At 44.4% G+C, this 18,863-nt stretch overlaps 1 protein-coding gene and 1 pseudogene across 1 annotated transcript; both read left to right on the top strand.

Annotated features, from left to right (window-relative positions):
- Positions 1-734: 734 nt before the first annotated feature.
- LOC107281084 (UDP-glycosyltransferase 13-like) lies at positions 735-1,196 on the top strand. Its single transcript, XM_015783682.3, has one exon. The coding sequence runs from the start codon at positions 735-737 to the stop codon at positions 1,194-1,196; it is 462 nt and encodes a 153-aa protein (XP_015639168.1).
- A 3,485-nt stretch (positions 1,197-4,681) lies between these two features.
- Positions 4,682-6,576, top strand: LOC4324168 (anthocyanidin 5,3-O-glucosyltransferase-like; annotated as a pseudogene).
- The last annotated feature ends 12,287 nt before the right edge of the window (positions 6,577-18,863 follow it).

Genomic DNA, 18,863 nt, shown 5'->3' on the forward strand with positions numbered 1-18,863 from the left:
TGACCAAACGATTAATGGACCAGACCCAGTTCATTCCTTGGGCAATCGATTCACGGAGCAGAGAAGTTCATTCCTAGGCCAGTCGGTCTAGTTGCCACCTCTGTTAAAAAAAACGAATATCTAGAATTGCATAAGGCATATTCTATTATAATGAATCTGAATAAATATATGTTCAGATTTATAGTTCTAAAATAAATCACATTCAAGTGTGTTTAGTTCCCTTCAAATTTCCAAAATTTCGTCATATCAAATGTTTGGACACATGCATGAAGCATTAAATGTTAACGAAAAAAACAATTACATAGTTTGCATATAAATTGCGAGATGAATCTTTTGAGCCTAATTCCATCATGATTTGACAATGTGATGCTACAGTAAATATTTGCTAATGACGGATTAATTAGGCTTAATAAATTCGTCTCGCAGTTTACAGGCGAAATCTATAATTTGTTTTGTTATTAGTCTACGTTTAATATTTTAAATGTGCGTTCGTATATGTAAAAAAATGGAGGAGGAACTAAACATGGCCTCAGTATTAGATTGGTTCAGCTGTGATTGTAATTTGGGGTTGGGAAGCCATCTTCTTCGCACGGAAAATGGAGCATACCATTAGCGCGTGATTAATTAAGTATTAGCTAATTTTTTTTCAAAAATGAATTAATTTGATTTTTTTAAAAACAACATTCGTATAGAAAATTTTTGTAAAAAACGTATCGTTTATTAGTTTAAAAAGCATGCGCGTGGAAAAAGCCCCCTTCCCGGAAGGCTTCCTTCGCCGGACCAAGGGAAGGGGGCTCGTGGTCATGTCGTGGGCACCGCAACGCAAGGTGCTGGAGCATAGCGCGGTGGGCGGGTTCGTGACACACTGTGGATGGAACTCGATGCTGGAGGCGCTCACAGCGGGAGTGCCCATGCTGGCATGGCCGTTGTACGCGGAGCAGAGGATGAACAAGGTGTTCTTGGTAGAAGAGATGCGCTTGGCCGTGGCGGTGGAAGGGTATGATAAAGGGGTCGTTACAGCAGAGGAGATTCAGGAGAAGGCGAGGTGGATCATGGATTCAAACGGTGGAAGAGAGCTCCGAGAGCGGAGTTTGGCAGCCATGTGGGAGGTGAAAGAGGCGTTAAGTGACAAAGGAGAGTTCAAAATAGCGTTGTTACAACTCACAAGTCAGTGGAAAAACTACAATAACTCATAAGTCAGCAGAAAAGCTTATGAAAGAGAGAAGGATGCAGATATGAACAGTGGTGTTCATGGGCTAGCCTTCTCCACCAATTGATTTAAAATGAACAGACCAGGTCATATGTTACATGTTACAGTAGTTCGCTTTAGCTTTCTTTTCTACGAGGGTGGTAAAATTCAATACAATAGGTATGGTAGAGTATAGTGGCACATTTAAATTAGAGTGAGTTGCATGTTATATCATTTATCTATCTATGGTATTATTAAAACAAACTTGAAAGTGGACACCACGTTTGTTGTTGAGGTTGAAAGTTCCCACATTAATAAAAAAATATAGTTCAAGTAAGATTACAATTTAGAAATAACTAAAATTTAGAATAAAATATAAGGAATAATTAAAAATGTCTAATGTAGTGTTAGCGTTATAAATAAGACAGACCCAATAATCTTGGATTAGACTTGGCGGGACCCACCATATATCAAGTTTTATACGGAATCATGTCTCAATTATGAAAGTTATTCCGGACAAGGAAGGAAAAGCAGAGTTTTATTCGGACACTACAAAGACTGCTCAGATATATTGTATCTGTACTTGTCTTCGTAGTTCTATTTGAAAAGGGGAGGTATAAATACTAGACCCTCTAGGAAGAGGGGAGAGACCAACACAAGCCAATACAGATCTAACCAAACCTAATGTAGGAGCCACAGGGACTGGCATGAGGAATCTAGAGATAACTCCAATCTCGCCGAGTTCATATTCGAGGGAGAATACTATACTACCCGTCGATTACGTATGAAAGCTCCATGTTGCCAAGCCGATAGAGATTGGATTAGGTCATCTCAAGTATTGTACTTATGTGATACTGATATATAAAGGAAACACTGGCTTCGACCAATAGGATTAGGGTTATTACCTATCAGTTAAGATGTCCGAACCTATATAAAAATCCATATCCCCCATCTCTATTACTGCAATCTTGTGTACACCATAGTTCCAATAATTCCCGTACCGTTCAAGTCCAGTACGCGGTATAGTTTGTCAACATGTAGAACATAATACGAGATTAATTGAAATTTAAAATAAAAATAAAAAAGATCCCAAAATTAATAAAAAAATAAAAAGAAGGGTCCAACTAGAAATACAATTTAGAAAATGACTAAAATTCGAAATAAAAAAAGAATATTGAAACATGATACAATCTAGAATACAACCCAAGATTAACTAAAATTTAAAATAAAAAGATTCTAAAATTAGAAAAAGAAAATAAGAATTTTTATAGAAATACAATTTAAAGTTAACTAAAATTCAGAATAATAAACAAGAAATATTGAAACAACTGTCCATGTAAAACACAATACGATATTAACTAAAAGTTTAAATAATAAGTAAATTCTGGAATTAGAAAAATAGAAATAAGAGTTTAAGTAGAAATACAATTTAGAAATAACTAAATTTAAGATAAATAATGAAAATATTTTAAAGAAAAGATCACAAAGGACACAACACGAGATTAGGTAAAATCCGAAATAGTAAATAATCACGTGTCATATGCTGCACCACGAGTCCACAACTGCCAGTTGACTCTTCCATTTTCATACGTGTAATTACAGAACAGAACGCTTGTTTCTCTCATGTGCCGTGTCTTCCTCCAGACCCCATCAGTCACGTGGCCGCGTTATAATAGTCATTTATTTTTTTTGTCGAAACAATAATAGTCATTTACTATTGGCCAAACGAATCATGGACCAGACCCAGTTCATTCCTTGGGCAATCGATTCATGGACCAGAGAAGTTCATTCCTAGGCCAGTCGGTCTAGTTGCCATCTCTGATAAAAAAAACGAATATCTAGAATTGCATATGGAATATTCTAGTATGATAAATCTGAATAGATGTATGTTCAGATTTATAATACTAAAATAAATCACATTCAGGTGGGGTGTGTTTAGTTCGTTCAAACTTCCAAAAATTTCATCATATCAAATGTTAGGATATATATATGCATGGAACATTAAAGGTTAACAAAAAACTAATTACACAGTTTGCATGTAAATTACGAGATGAATCTTTTGAGCCTAATTACGCCATGATTTGACAATGTAGTGCTACAGTAAATATTTGCTAATGAAGGATTAATTAGGCTTAATAAATTCGTCTCGCAGTTTACAGACGAAATCTATAATTTGTTTTGTTATTAGTCTACGTTTAATATTTTAAATGTGCGTCCGTGTAGGTAAAAAAAAATGGAGGAGGAACTAAACATGGCCTCAGTATTAGATTGGTTTAGCTGTGTTTGTAATTTGGGGTTGGGAAGCCATTTTCTTCGCACGGAAAATGGAGCATACCATTAGCGCATGATTAATTAAGTATTAGCTAATTTTTTTTAAAAAAAATAAATTAATTTGATTTTTTAAACAATTTTCGTATAGAAAATTTTTTAAAAAACGTACCGTTTATTAGTTTAAAAAGCATGCGCGTGGAAAATAAAAGAGAGGAGTTGGGAACCGAGAGCAGACTGTAACAGTTGAGGTTCCAATTCGAGTGAAGCACACGCGACACGCGAGTATTAAAAAAAAGAACGTGATTACATTGCTAGTGGTAACTAGTTTGTCTAAACCAGCTACCACTCTATCTATGAGAGACATTATCCACTTATACTTCAAATACAATTTTCTCTTAAACTACTCATCCGATCTACGATCCGATTACACCGTTGTGTTTGTAACAATTAAATCTTTATAACAAGATCTCACATGATTATATTCTGATAAAAAATTATAAATTACTTTTATAATATATCTAAATTACTTTTAGATTTCACTAAATAACTTCTTAGACATGTAAAAGTAAATTCATGAAGCCTAAAAGTAATTTACATATATTATAGAAGTAACTTATAACAAAAATGAATGTCTTTTTTAATTGGATGTAACTACACAGCTAGTGGTAGCTAGTTTGTACTCCATCTAGTATCTTCTTTCAACTTGAAAAATACAATAGTATCTTCTTTTCTCATTCTACATGAAAAATAAAAATGAAAGAAAAAAAAAATCGATAATTAAACAGATTTATAGATAGTTACTTTTGAACTATGCAAAAGTTACTTCCAATTAATATTGAAGTTACTTTTAAAAAATTGTTAAACTTATGTGTGTTGATCTGTGCTAATTAAATTTAATTTCTAAATAAATTCATATTTTTATCCCTAAAACGAATTTACTTCTAACGTCCAAACAAAATTACTTCCGTTTTGTTTTAAGTTACTTTTATAATATATATATGTAAATTACTTTTAAACTCTATTAAATTTACTTTTATATGTCTAAGAAGTAATTTAGTCAACTCTAAAAGTAACTATGTGTGTGTGTGTATATATATATATATATATATATGATAAAAGTAACTTAAGTAATTTACAAATATAAATATTTTTCATCGTAATATATTCATGTAAGATCTTGTTGTGAAGATTTAATTGTAACGAACACAATGGTGTAATCGGATGGTAGATCGGATAGGTAATTTGAGAGAAAACTTTGTTTGAAGAGGAAAAGGACGTACATGTATATTAAAAAAGCATGCATGTAGTACCATGTAGTAGCTAGATTTCTCCATGTTTAGGCGTGGCTAGATAAGGCAAAATTGAGAGGCCTCTCTAAATAGATTTTATATAAAAAAAACACTAAGCTGAAATTAAGTGCGCTGAGCCGCTGAGTGATGGACTAGTGAGGAGACTGCAGCCTCTCATCGCAGTCGCGGAGTCCACGCTCTTATCCCGAAATGAGTCCGAAGAAGCTGGCTGTCATCTACCCGCCGCCGGGGATGATCGGCCACCTGGTCTCCACGGTGGAGCTCGGCAAGCTGCTCGTGCCGCACGGCATCGATGTCACCATCGTCCTCGGCGGCCAGGACGACGGGGGCGCCGCTGCTACCGCGTCTTTCCTAGCGGACGCCGCCGCCACCAACCCAGAGCTCTCCTTCCACCGCCTCCCGCAACCCACGCTCCCCTGCAACGTGCCCGCTGATGATTACGTGTCTCGCTCGGGTCTTCGAGTTTGCACGGGCTTCCGGCCCCGATCTATGTGACTTCCTCCGGTCCACCTCCCCGGCCGTCCTCATCATCGACTTCTTCTGCTACAGCGCCCTCGACGTTGGCGCCGAGCTCCGCATCCCGACGTACTTCTTCCTCACCACTTGCATCGCTAGCCTCGCTTTTCTGCTGTACCTTCCAGTCATCCAAGAGGAGAATACCATGAGCTTCAGAGATCTCAGTGGTGACCTCGTGCACGCGCCGGGTATCCCACCGATACCGGCAGATCACCTCCCCATGTCTCAGTTAGACCGCGACAGCGTGAGCAGCAGGCACTTCCTCGCCTTGTCCGAACAGGTGTGCAACTCGCACGGTGTTATGGTAAATAGCTGCCACTCCCTCGAGCGGCGCGCGGCCGACGCCATCGTCGCCGGTCTCTGCACGTTCCCAGGGCGTCGAACGCCGCCGCTGCACTGCATAGGGCCACTGATAAAGCCGCGGGAGGAGGACAGTACAGAGCGCCACGAGTGCCTCGCCTGGCTTGACGCGCAGCCCAAGGCCAGCGTGTTGTTCCTCTGTTTCGGCAGCTTGGGCGTGTTCAGCGTGGAGCAGATCAAGCAGGTGGCCGTCGGCCTAGAGACGAGCGGCCACCGGTTCCTGTGGGTGGTGCGTCCCCCGCCTGGCTTGGAGCACGTAACCGGGCCTGACCTCGACGCGCTCATCTTCCCGGAAGGCTTCCTACGCCGGACCAAGGGAAGGGGGCTCGTGGTCATATCGTGTTCACCGCAACGCGAGGTGCTGGAGCACGGTGCGGTGGGCGGGTTCGTGTCACACTGTGGATGGAACTCGGTGTTGGAGGCGGTCACAGCGGGGGTGCCCATGCTGGCATGGCCGTTGTACGCGGAGCAGAGGATGAACAAGGTGTTCTTGGTGGAAGAGATGCGTTTGGCCGTGGGGGTGGAAGGCTATGACAAAGGAATCGTTACGGCGGAGGAGATTCAGGAGAAGGCGAGGTGGCTCATGGATTCTGACGGTGGAAGAGAGCTCCGGGAGCGGACTTTGGCGGCCATGCGAGAGGTGAAAGAGGCGCCAAGTGACAAAGGTGAGTCCAAAATGACGTTGTTAGAACTCGTAAGCCAGTGGAAAAGTGACTGAAAGGAGACGGATAGGGAGATGAACAGTAATGTTAACGGGCTAGCCTTCTGCACCGTTTGGTCCAAAATAAACATACCAGGTCATACTATAGTATATTTCCGCCAGAGTAGTAAAAATCCTTGTAGAATATTTAAGTTGGAGTGAATTGCATGCTGGATCATTTATTTTTATCAATGTTGTAGCTTAGACTAGAGGTAACACAATATTTTCAACATTTAACCGGGTAAGCTTGCAAAAGGTTTCTGCTTACACGGGTGGAGAAGTGCTTTTTAGTCCCGGTTTGTAACCCCCTTTAATCCTGGTTGTCCAACCGGAACTACGAATCCGGAACTAAAGATAGCGATCTTTAGTCCCTGGTGAAATAACCGGGACTAAAGATCCCTATCTTTAGTCCCGGTTGGAGTTACCAACCGGGACTAAAGAGGGAATAACAGCAGTACAGATGGTCCTCTTTCCTTTTTTTTTTCTTTTTTATTTTCTCCCGAATCAAGTGGCATGCATATCCCCAAATCCCAAATCAAATTAACATCCCAAATCCACATCACAAATGTTTAAGTTACTTATACACATAAATCAAATACATCGCAAATCCTAAAAAAATTACACAAATCAAATTACATCACAAGTTCTACAAAATTCATTGCAAATACATCACAAGTTCACATCGCACACAAATCAAATACATCACAGAATCATGCAATAAATCACAAATTCTAAAAAAAAGAGAAAAAAACCACATAGGCGCTGCTCGGCCGGCCGCTGTCGCCTCCTCTCCGCGCCAGCCGGCCACCGCCGCGCCGCCCTCCGCGTCGCCCTGCGGCCCTCCGCGCCGCCGCGCTGGCCACCGCACCGGCCGCCGCCCCGCGCGCGGCCCTGCGCGTCGCCACCGCGCCGCCCGCCGCCATGTTGGCCGCGCCGCCCGCCGCCCGGCCGGCCCTCGATCTCGCTCGATCCAAAAAAAAAAGAGAGGAAGGAAGAAAGAGATAAGGCAGGAGTTAGAGAGGAAGAAAGAAAGAAAGAGGTAGAGTTTGTTGCGTGGATGAGAGAAGAGGATAAGTAATAGGGATTATATAGTATGTGTTGATTTTTATTCCCGGTTAGTAACACCAACCGGGACTAAAGTTAGATCTTTAGTCCCGGAACACCAACCGGGACTAAAGATCCTAGGCGCCTGACACGGTCTGACATTGAACCAACCGGGACTAAAAATCATCTTTAGTCCCGGTTGGTAGGTTGGACTAAAGATGATTTTTAGTCCCGGTTGGTAACACAAACCGGGAATAAAGATCATCTAGTCCTGTTGTTCTTATAAACCGGGACTAAAAATCGTTTTTAGTCCCGGTTTTTAATGAAACCGGGACTATTGTAGATTTGGGTCGACCGATCAAAGATGGTTTCTCCACTAGTGTTAGGCCTTGTTTAGTTGCAAACTTTTTTTTCAAACTTCTAACTTTTTCATCACATCAAAACTTTTCTACACACACAAACTTTCAACTTTTGCATCACATCGTTCCAATTTCAACCAAACTACTAATTTTGGCGTGAACTAAACACCACTTTAGTCCTCTCCTTGCTCTTTCTTCTCTTGGCGAACTTGGAGAGTCAGTGAGGGCAGCCGCGTGCTGCTCCTCCATCCAAAGGAGCATGAGTAGAATTCAACCATCAATTAAGCCTTTGTGTCTATGCTAGCTGTTATGGATTTATGAATTGGGAGGAGATGGTAACAACCTGACCAAGTTGGTCCTTGGCAATGAGCAGCGTATGTTCATGCTTGTTTGCATCGTCAACTCGGCAATTGCTCATCTCGCAACGCCCACAAGATGCCTTTGCCGGTACAACTAACCCACCTTTCGCCATGATGTCTGCAATACGCTAGCCACATGGTTGGCAGTTGGCACAAGAAGAGATCGAGCTCGCGACGCGCGCGTGGGGATGGGCGGGCGGATGGTACCATCGGATTCTGCTACTCCGGTAGGCTCTGCAGTAGCGTGCCGCCGGCTGAGACGTGCCATCTCTTCGGTATTACTCCGTATCCTCGTTTTTCTAGCTCCCTTCATACCTTGAGGCAGTACCGTTCAAGCCGTGGAGCCCTGTGCTATTGAGCTCCGCCATTGCCTGCTTCGCCCAAAATCTACAAATAGTTAAATATCTCCATGTGGCGGAGGAGAAGAGTCATCACCAGTAGCGTGGAAAAACTGAGAGGCTGGTAATAAGGACCAAAAAGGAAGAAGATTTTTGGGAAATGATGTGCAGGGCCACTAGCCCAAACTGCAGATGTTTAGTACTCCCTCCGTCTCATTTTAAATGCAGTCATGAGTTTCTCTGTCTAACTTTGATCATCGTCTTATTTAAATTTTTTTATGATTAGTATGTTTATTGTTATTAAATGATAAAAAATAAATATTACATTATGCGTAACTTATATTTTTTATTTTTTTTCAAAAATTTTTTAAATAAAACAAACGATTAAAGTTGGATACAGAAACTGGTTGTGTTTTAAAATGGGACAGATGGAGTAATAAGACTAGTCTAAATTAAGCAAAAAGATTTACTTATTCACTCCTTATGTTGTACACAGAGACTCTATGATGTAACTTTGAGGAATCGAGCTCTTCAAAAGTAATACTCCACCATTTGCTCCTCACCTTACTAGTTTTTAGAGTTGATTTGAATGTATTTTTTTCATGGTTTATTTTCAAGATTTGGCTTTTAAGTCGCTTAGGGAATCAATAATGTATATAGACTAAGTAGATATATATGAGAATTTGTTATTCCAATTGTCACAATGTATAAAGATAGTACTTGACATCAAGGTAGAACCCACATCTAAAAAAATCACATCCAAGTGCCATGGTTTTCTCACGCAGAGAGAAGAAAGATGAGAGATAATACATTTTAATTCATATGGGTGATCTTTAATGCCACTTCTTACAATAGTAAAGGTACTCATATGGATCTATAAGGACTACTTTTTACTTACATTGTGGGTGCCTTTAGAAGACATATAAAATATATAAGTTTTACCTTAAAAATACTTTTGGATTGCTAATATGTGTTACGGCTTAGTAGGTGTAGTACATATTGTGATCGTGATTTTCACTTACAAACTGATAGTAATAGTAATAGTAGTAGTTTGTACTCTTATGTACCAGTATACTAGCTAGCGGAAAGTCCAAAGTCCAAAATTCCAGCATGTCACCTTCCAAACGTCATATACATTTTGGACTATGGACAGTTGTTTATTATTAGACACTTAAAAATAAAGTATAGATGTAGTAAGTGTAATATAGACAGTACACATGGGTTTTGGAATAGGATGACAACGACTGTGAACAGGACACCTGCTGGAATTATGAACTTTGGACCAGTATAATGTTGCTATCGTGGTACTATTCCATGTTTTGGAATATTCCATGATATTACCACGATACGGGTTTTGGAATTCCAACTTTCCGGCTAGTGTAGAATTCAAACGTTGTTGTCCTATTCCAAAACCCATGTGGCATGTTTATATTACACTTACTACACCTATATTTTATTTTTAAGTGTCTAATAATAAACAATTTAAATTCATATGATTTAAAATTAGTACTATCAAGCTAGCTTTGTCGATAAAATTCCTTTGTAGTGGGACATGTCCACTGAATTTGAGCCTCCGCCTTAGTACATGAATATCAAGATATATCGCCTAGTCTCTCATATGTGCAAACTTAAAGTTCACTATAGTTTATGTAATTTGCTGATGGTCATTGCAAAAATGTACCATGATTAGAGAACGTCACCAAAAACTGGTATTTTATTAGAGAATAACATTTTATTATCTTATAATAAATATAAAGTTGTCCATGTTTTGAACTATCAATTTATTATCTTATTAATCCATTTCAAAATAACAATAATAAATTTGTAACTAACAGGGTCTCTTCTACTCCCTCTTATCATAAATATTCGATGTTAGGACAAGGTCGAATTATTGAAATCCAACCATTAATAATTTCTCTAATTCTAAGTTTTCAAACAAAATATATGGTATATCTACAGCTGCATCAAAATGTACTATTGTAATATAATAAATTAATTAGATTTTATGAACTTATTTTATTATAAAATTGATTATCAGATTTTTCTAAGTTTAACCGAATATTGGTTGAACATCAAATACCTATGACTGACGTAAGTGTTAATGCTAGGCTTGTCTGATTGATGCGGAATCTTCTAGTGTCAACTTTCGTGTAGGTAGACATAGATGGATAGATGTAGTCAAGACTCAAAATCTTAAATCACTTCTATATGTAAAAAAAAATAGAATTCAACTGCGTAATAAGTGGTATAATGGTATAGAATCCCTCTCTGTTGGCGCACTAACGAGCTGCAAGTATCAGACCTAAAACATTTGTTCGAAGGACGAAACACGTTCCATTAGTAGAATTTAGAAAGCCATTGTTATGCAAACGGTACTGAATATTCCCTATATATATATATATATATAAAGTTTGGGGGCTTATATAAAAAATCAATATAAAAGGAACTTATCGTAATATTAAAAAAGTTACAGGGCTAAACTAAAAGAATATGAAACTTATCTACTCACGTCTCATCGTGGGAAAACAATTAAAAAGGAACTTATTGTAATATTCACAAAGTCAAAGGGCTAAAATGAAAAAAAATGAATCCTTATACACTCAGGCAGTACTGGCTAATGGGATAGGGAAATAATTTCCCACCCAAAAAAGACATTTAAATCCTAACCATTTATTCTACATCTTTCATTTAATCCTAACCCTTCCGGTTTGTTTGGTAACTTGAGGGAAAGGGATTGGGAGTTTAAGAGCCTGTTTGGTTGCTACCCTGAGAGAAGCATGTCTGGCCTTAGACAAGCCTGACCAAATATAGGTTTGTTTGGTTGCTACCGTGAGACTATTCTCCACTAGCCTGGCCTGACGGATACAGGCATGCAATTAGCCTGAGTCAGGCGACCGTAGGCTCCAGGCGCAACAAATGCGTGCTTACCATCAAAATCTCAACTGTACATAGCCATTAGCCCATCACCGTGCGGAGCTCCTGCCGCCATCGCACGAGGCTGCCCCTGCCGCCACTGCGTGAAGCCCGTCGCGCGAAGCCTCCACCGCCGGCAAGCGAAGCCCCTGCCGTGGTCGTCGTCGAGCGAAGTCCCCGCCTTGGTTGAGTTTGTGTGAAGCTTCGCGCGATCCCCTTTGCCAGATCCAGCTTAGAGTGAAGCTTCCGCTGATGCCTGATGCTGCTGATTTTTGCGGATCATTGTTGTGACTTTGTTGTTTGTATGCGTGCAATTTGCTGGATGTTTGGATTTGGGGATTTTTCTTTTTTGGGGGGAAAGAAGCGATTTGGAGATTATTTTCCTCGTATAGGTGATTGATTTATTAATGGAAAGCTAGGTAGCATATGGATTTTGTGAGATTTTTCCTGAGACACCAAGCCATTTTCTCGAGATTTTTTTCTTCCCGTCTAATACTTGAGTTAGCAGTAATCATCTACTCAGGCAGCAACAGCAAACCAAACAAGCAACTCGTCAGGCTGCCTGGTCAGGTAGAACCCATGAGTTTGTTGGATGCCTCTCAGGCGTGCAAATTCTTCAGGCGTGGTGCTCAGGTCACCAACCAAACAGGCCTACACGAGGGAATTGATGATGAGATTAAGATGAGAATTTGATTTTTAATCCCAATATCTTGTTTAGTACAGGTGATGGAAGTTGATAGGGAGTTTAGTTGGAGATTAGATCATTAATAAAAACGGATGGATGAGATTTGCTTAGACAAAGTAAAGGAGGAATTCCCTCCCAAATACCTGCCCCTACCCAGGTATTGAAAAGGAGAGAGTTACTTCCTCAATTCCCCATCCCCATCCACCAAAATTCTCATGTCTCCCAACCAAACAAAACACTTAATAGCCTCATCCCTCTAAACTCCCAATCCCTCCTAAAAACTCCCTCCAACCAAGCAGGCGGTTCATTCATTTATCAATCCCAATCCCACCTCTCATTTTCCATTATCCAAACACACCCGTCTCATCTGATCGATGGAAAGAATCCAGTTGTTCTCAGCCACTCAAATGGTGATGAAAGCGATGACGCTTCCAGGCACAACGGCAGTGACGGTGCTCCCCAAGCCCCTCGGCCAAATGGTATCGACGATGCTCCCCCAAAGCCCTCGGCGTGACGACGACTACACTCCCCCAACCCCTCACCCCATCCCCCCCCCCCCCCCGCGTGGCACGACCACGGCCACGCTCCCCCATCCTCAGCGGGACGGTGGTGGCACCGCTCCATGCTCTCAGGCGCAACAGCAATGAGGAAGGAGGGAGCAACAACATCGCTCATCCGTTGCGGTACCAATCTCGGTGCATTCTCCATTCCTAAAGCTAACCCTTTTCAGATTTTCCTTCTTCTTACCTCCTTATGTCGGGACATGATCCATCCACATTTGGAACATCGTCCCACATCGTTCCCATTCCTCGAAGAAGTAGGAGGAGCTAAGCGGTGTTCTAACGTTTTGATTTAGGTTTGCTGCTAATTTTTCTAATCTTGGATCCTATTTAATCTTGTTATTTGCTTTAGGTTTTCCCCCTCAATTTCGTTTATTTTTTTTCCTATTTTTACCGCTTCCAATCACCATATTATTGGAGTTTAAGATCTTAAATTTTGAATCGCCTAGGAGTTGTTGTTCGGATATGTTCAGTTCAATTACTTTAAAATTTTCATATACATATGTCAAGTGGCGAAATTTTTTGGTCGTGTATTTTTCCTTTCTAAATCAAACACCATTTTTTCCTGGTTCGTGAATTAACGCCCTAAGGAAACCGGAAGTTGCATGCCTAACACGTGATGATGCGCGCGACGACATGAGCAACGACGGACGAAACAAAAATAGAAAATGTGATACGGGATTCTCGGACTTGCGGACAAAAAAGAGTGGTGACGATTAGAAAATTATGGATTTTTTAAGTAGTTACTAGCAAAAGTATCCGTGCGTTGTACCGGGTGATTACGAAGTGTGTACAGTGACTGGTTTAGACATCTAATATGGTAAAAAGAATTGTTTGTTTTTAGATAAATAATATGCTTTATATTTGTGGAATATACATGATGTTTATGGGAAAAAATGGATGGACGAACAATGCACATGCAGATAAAAATAGATTATTTAGTTGGAGTTAGTATATTTTTTTAAGAAAAAATTCCCGTGCGTTGCAACGGGAAAGATTTAGAAAAACAAATGAAATTTGGAATTAAAAATATAAGAAATATTGAAAGATGGGTTTAGAGTTCATATAGAAATAAAATTTAGAAATAATAGAAATTATAAATTATACTGGATGAGAAGTCTAGAATATTCTCCAAAAGAGGGTAGAGTGCATATATGAATACAATTTTAAAAAAAGAATTGAAATTCAAAATAAAAAAGAATATTTTTTTGAAAATAAACAGTCATAAACAATTAAAATGGTATTAATGCTATTTCTGAAAATTATAAAAATACTTAAAATCAATAAGAGAGAAAAAACTGATTTAAGCCCGACCCAATAGAGCGGTCTTCTGTGCTTCCCACGTGCGGTCGGCCCCATAGGTTGGCCCAATAGCGCGGCGACCTAAAACGTCGCCCGGCCCGACGTGGGAGGAGCATGGACCGTCCGATCTGATGAACGGTCTCGATTGATCCTAACCTAGATAAATACCCGTAACCCTAACCCTAACCCTAAAATCTCTCTCTCTCTCTCTCGATCCCCTAACACGATCTCTCTCTCTCTCTCTTTCTTTCTCGTAAAGCAATGGCGCCGGCGGCGACTATTCCAACAGGCGATGACGGCAGCGGCCTTCCCCACTGAGCAGCGGCGACGAAGCTTCTTGGTGGCGCGTTGGCACATCGGATCCCCGCCGTAGCGTCGGTCATCGGTTCAGAATCTAGCCCCCCCCCCCCCCCCCCCCGAGTTCGCAACCTCCATTGCAGCGAGGTGGCGAGAAGCAGCACGTGATGGCCTTATCTTGTGTTAATATTTTTGATGTTCTTTGATTTCGATTTATATTTGGACTGTGATTTTGTTTTTAATTGGATTGTGATGATTTCAATTTTTAGATAATATTTAAATATTCATTTTATTCAATTGTGTAAATAAGCAAAAGTATAAATCATACTAAAAATATCTTTAATGATAAAACCCTAACAATCGAGCCGAGTCGGTCGAGTTGGCGGGGCCCACGCGAGTAGATAAGGATCTATCTAGATCCATCCAGTCGCCGCCCCCTCCCCATTCTCGCCCAGCCCTCCACCCCTCCGCCCCCTCCCCCCACTTCCCTCCCCCTCCGCCCCCTCTCTCAGCCGGCCGGCCGGCTACTTCCCTCCCAATCCACCCCCCTCTCCTAGCCGGCCGGCCGTTTCCCTCCGGCGAGCAGACCACTTCTCCTCCCACTCTCTCTCCACTTCTCCCCCCTCTCTCTCTCTGCGGCGGCAGCGGGAGGGGCGGCATGGAGGTGGCTGTGGCCCGGCGGAGGCAAGAGGGGCGGCGGGCCGGACCTCGCCTCCGCCAGATCCGGCGGCATAGAGGCACGGCTGCGGTCCGACGGGGTAGGAGAGGCGACGTCGTCGTCTCTCTCTCTCTGTGTGTGTTCATGGTGGGGAGGTGCGGTGGCAGTGGCGGCGGACGTCGGCCGGACCTCGCCTCCTCCAGATCCGGCGGCATGGAGGCCGCTGCGGTTCGGCGGGGCGGGAGAGGCGGCGGCGGGGTCTCTTTCTCTCTCTCTCTCTCTCTGTTCATGGTGGGGAGGTGCGGCGGCGGTGGCGGCTGACGTCGGCCGGACCTCGCCTCTGCCAGATCCGGCGGCATGGAGGCGGCTGCGGTCCGGCGGGGCGGGAGAGGCGGCGGCGTCGTCTCTCTCTCTCTCTCTGTTCATGGTGGGGAGGTGCGGCGGCGGTGGCGGTAGACGTCATGGAGGTAGTGGGTCGGACCGCGTGTAGGCGGGCGGCCGGGCCTCGCCTCCACCAGATCCGGCGGCTGCGGCCGGGCGGCGGCGGGAGGGGCGGCGGGCCGAACCTCGCCTCCGCCAGATCCGGTGGCATGGAGGCGTGTCATGCCCAGAAATTCCCGAATAGAATTCCAAGCAGAATGTGCATTAAAATCCTCGTCCAGGACCGGCCGGGGTACACAAACGACAATATTGACATTCAGATCCACGTCTTACAAACATCATAAAAGTCTTACATAAATGCAGCAGAAAAACGAAAGACAACAGGAGCTAAGCCTTGACTAGAACTGCAGCGGGAACACCACTCCACAGGCATCCTCAACGGCACGGACGAAGCCTACTCCTCGGAGAAACCTTCATCTGACACATACCCTTGCTCTGGGGTTGGGAAAAATAGAGCAAAACTGAGTACTACCCACTGTACTCAGCAAGTCATACCGGAATAGGGGTATGATGCAGGGAATTATCAAAGGAGAGCTAGAGTGGTTCATTTGCATAAAGCGAGCATTTTTAAACAGAAGTTGAAAGATTTAAACAGTTGTAATAATTAATTAATATAAATCATCCACTGTCCAACGCTATCCCACGTTGCGACAGGCCCAACCATCCACCTAAACTATCCAAATTCAAAAGATTACACTAGGGTGAGACTAATCACGGTGAATCTGGTTGACCACCCATAACCGCGGGCACGGCTATTCGAATAGTTTTACTCTGATCAGAGGTGTACAACTGTACCCACAAGACACAGCCCCACGACACGTTTCCGTGCGCCGGCATGCCACCACGACATACCGGAAAGAGGCCGTGACAGGACCCTTCGCATAACCCCCTCTAACCAAGCACACCACACCTCAGGTTTCACCCCCACTCCTCGCAAGGCAGCGGGCAGTCCCCTCTCGTGCCTAGGTGAATCCGGAAGCCGCATAGGCCGTCGCAGGGCCCATCCAAACTCCATCACGCCCACCCTTGCTTGGATGCGTCGGCTAGAGGAAAGCTACGCTACAAGCCCAGCCGTTGCCCACGCTGGCTTGTGGTAAGTACGATAAGTTCTTCCAGGGCATCCCGCGAACCGGTCCTTAATTGACATGGGTGCGACCAGCAAAACCATACACCCACAGCCCACCATGTGATTCATTTTAATTAACCAACACCAAAGCGGTGGCACTAATCCAACAACACCATTAGAACCAACAGTCTAAACATTAATAGGATTTTCCCCATTGTGCACTAGTTGAACTAAGCATGGCTAAGCAATCCCTAGTCCAATCTCTAGTCATGTTGTAACCCAAGCTAACAAAGAGGCATGGTATAACAATAGCATGGCTATGATAATAGGTAAACATCCCATAGTAACATTATAAAACAATGCAATATTTGAAAGAAAACAATAGAGCATTTGCAATATAGGATCAACATGTTCAAGTGACAAGCATGACTTGCCTTGCTCTGCTGCTGGAGGAACCTCGGCGACTATTTCGAAGTACACCGGAGCGTCAGAGGAACCGGAATCTAGCGACATACAAAGCAAACATTGCAAACAGGCTATAAGACTACTGAAACAGGGAACAAAACCATTTTTAATGGATTCTACACATTTTTCTTGATTTACTGAGACTTGAATGGGTTTAAACGGAGCTCGGATGAATTAGTTATGAATTTTAGAAGATTCACTGTGTTTATTACTATAAAAGAAAAATCTTAAATCATTTATTGCGCAATAAATCCCAGGGCTGACGTCAGCACGGGGGAGGAGGCGCGGCGCTGACATGCGGGACCCACCGGTCAGCGGCTCGGGAGAGGGAGGAAGGGGCGCCGGCACGCGGGACCCACCGGTCAGCGACTCAAGGGGGAGGGCGGTTCACCATGGACCGGGACCACGCGGGTGGTCCACCGCCGGTTCACGGAATCGACGGCCCAGATCGCCCTCGGGGTCGATCGGACGGGCGGCGGCGACCCGGCTCGGCTCAAGGCCGGCCAAGCGGCCACGGCGACTGCGACGGCGCGCGCGCGAACGCGTTGCCGGCGACGGCCACCGGCGGCGGAGGCGACGGCGCAAAGGCGACGCGAAGGCGGCAGCGCTGAGCGGCGGCTAGGAAGGAGAGGGAGGGGAATAGATGGGAGGGGAAACCTCACCGAGGGTGGCCGGCGCGGAGGAAGACAACGGCGAACGGCGACGGCAAGCCACGGAAGGACGACGGCAACGGCGGACGGGATTCGGGGTGCCCTAAGGAAGGAGAAGAGAGATATTAGAGGGAGGGAGATGAACCACGGCGACCGGTATTCATGGCCGAAAGCGGCGGTAGGGGTTGAACTCACCGGAGCGCGAGGGGATGCGAATTCCGGCGATGAAACTCGACGGGGAAGGGGCGGCCGGGGTGGAGTTCGGCCTCACGAACCCGACGGCGGCGACGGCGCGGTGCGGTGGCGACCCTAGCGGCGGCTAGCAGCGGCTGGAGTAGCGAAACGGCGGCGGCGGGTGGTTGCATGGCGCGAGAGCGATGGGGAGCTCGGGAGAGTTCGGCGAAATGGAGAAAAAGCGAGAGGGAGAGACGGGGAAGCTTAAATAGGGGAGGGGAGGGCCGGACATGGCCGGGAGAGGCGGGATCGCGCCGGCCAACGTGGGGAAGTGGGGGAGGAGAGAGAGGCGGGATTCGAAAATCGAATCCCGGCCATCTGGGGCGCGGGCGCGGGCGGGAGAGAGAGGGGAGTGGGCGCGGGAGATGCGGCGCACGCGCGGACGTGGGCGACGTGGCCCGGGGGAGGCGGAGGCGTGGGCGCGGCGGCGGCGGTTGCGGGCGCGGCGGCGGCGGTTGCGGGCGCGGCGGCCGGCGCGGACGGCGGGAGGTTGGGGAAGGACCCGACAGGTGGGCCCCACCTGTCGGCGACCCCGGGAGAGGAGGGAGGCGGGGGCGGCCTAGCTGGGCCTCGGCCTGCGGCCGGCCCAACAGGGAGGAGGGAGAGAAAAGGAGAGAATGGGCCGGCGGCCCATTCGGAAGGGGAAGGGAAAAAGAAAAAAAGAAAAAGAGAAAAGGATTTTCCCTGGAATTAAAATATTTCTTGCTCAATTTTAATTGGTTAAAATTATTTCTAAGGCTCTGAAAATTCCACTAAAAATCCTGTTAGTGAATTTCGACATGTAGAACTCAAGAAAAATTCCACATGCCAAATCCGATTATTATTTGCATTACTTTCTTAGGGTTTTCTCTTGATTTGCACCGGCATTTTCTTGGGGTCATTTATTAATTCAATTTTTGGCTTAGGAGGAGAACTTCCGGGTGTGACAAGGCGGCTGTGGTCCGGCGGGGGCGGGAGATGCCGCGGCGTCGTCTCTCTCTCTCTGTGCATGGTGGCGGTGGAGGTTCATGTGTTCTTGGTTGAATGTTTTGTTATGTGTGTTATTGATGGAATGTTTCATGTGTGTTTTGGATGAATTTCGACTGGGATTTTTCTTGGGGGCAGGGGGCGGACGAAAAATCCCCGCATTTGGTTGTGATTTTGGGA

Source organism: Oryza sativa, chromosome 1, assembly GCF_034140825.1.
Source record: "Oryza sativa Japonica Group chromosome 1, ASM3414082v1".
Classification (NCBI taxonomy): Eukaryota; Viridiplantae; Streptophyta; class Magnoliopsida; order Poales; family Poaceae; genus Oryza; species Oryza sativa.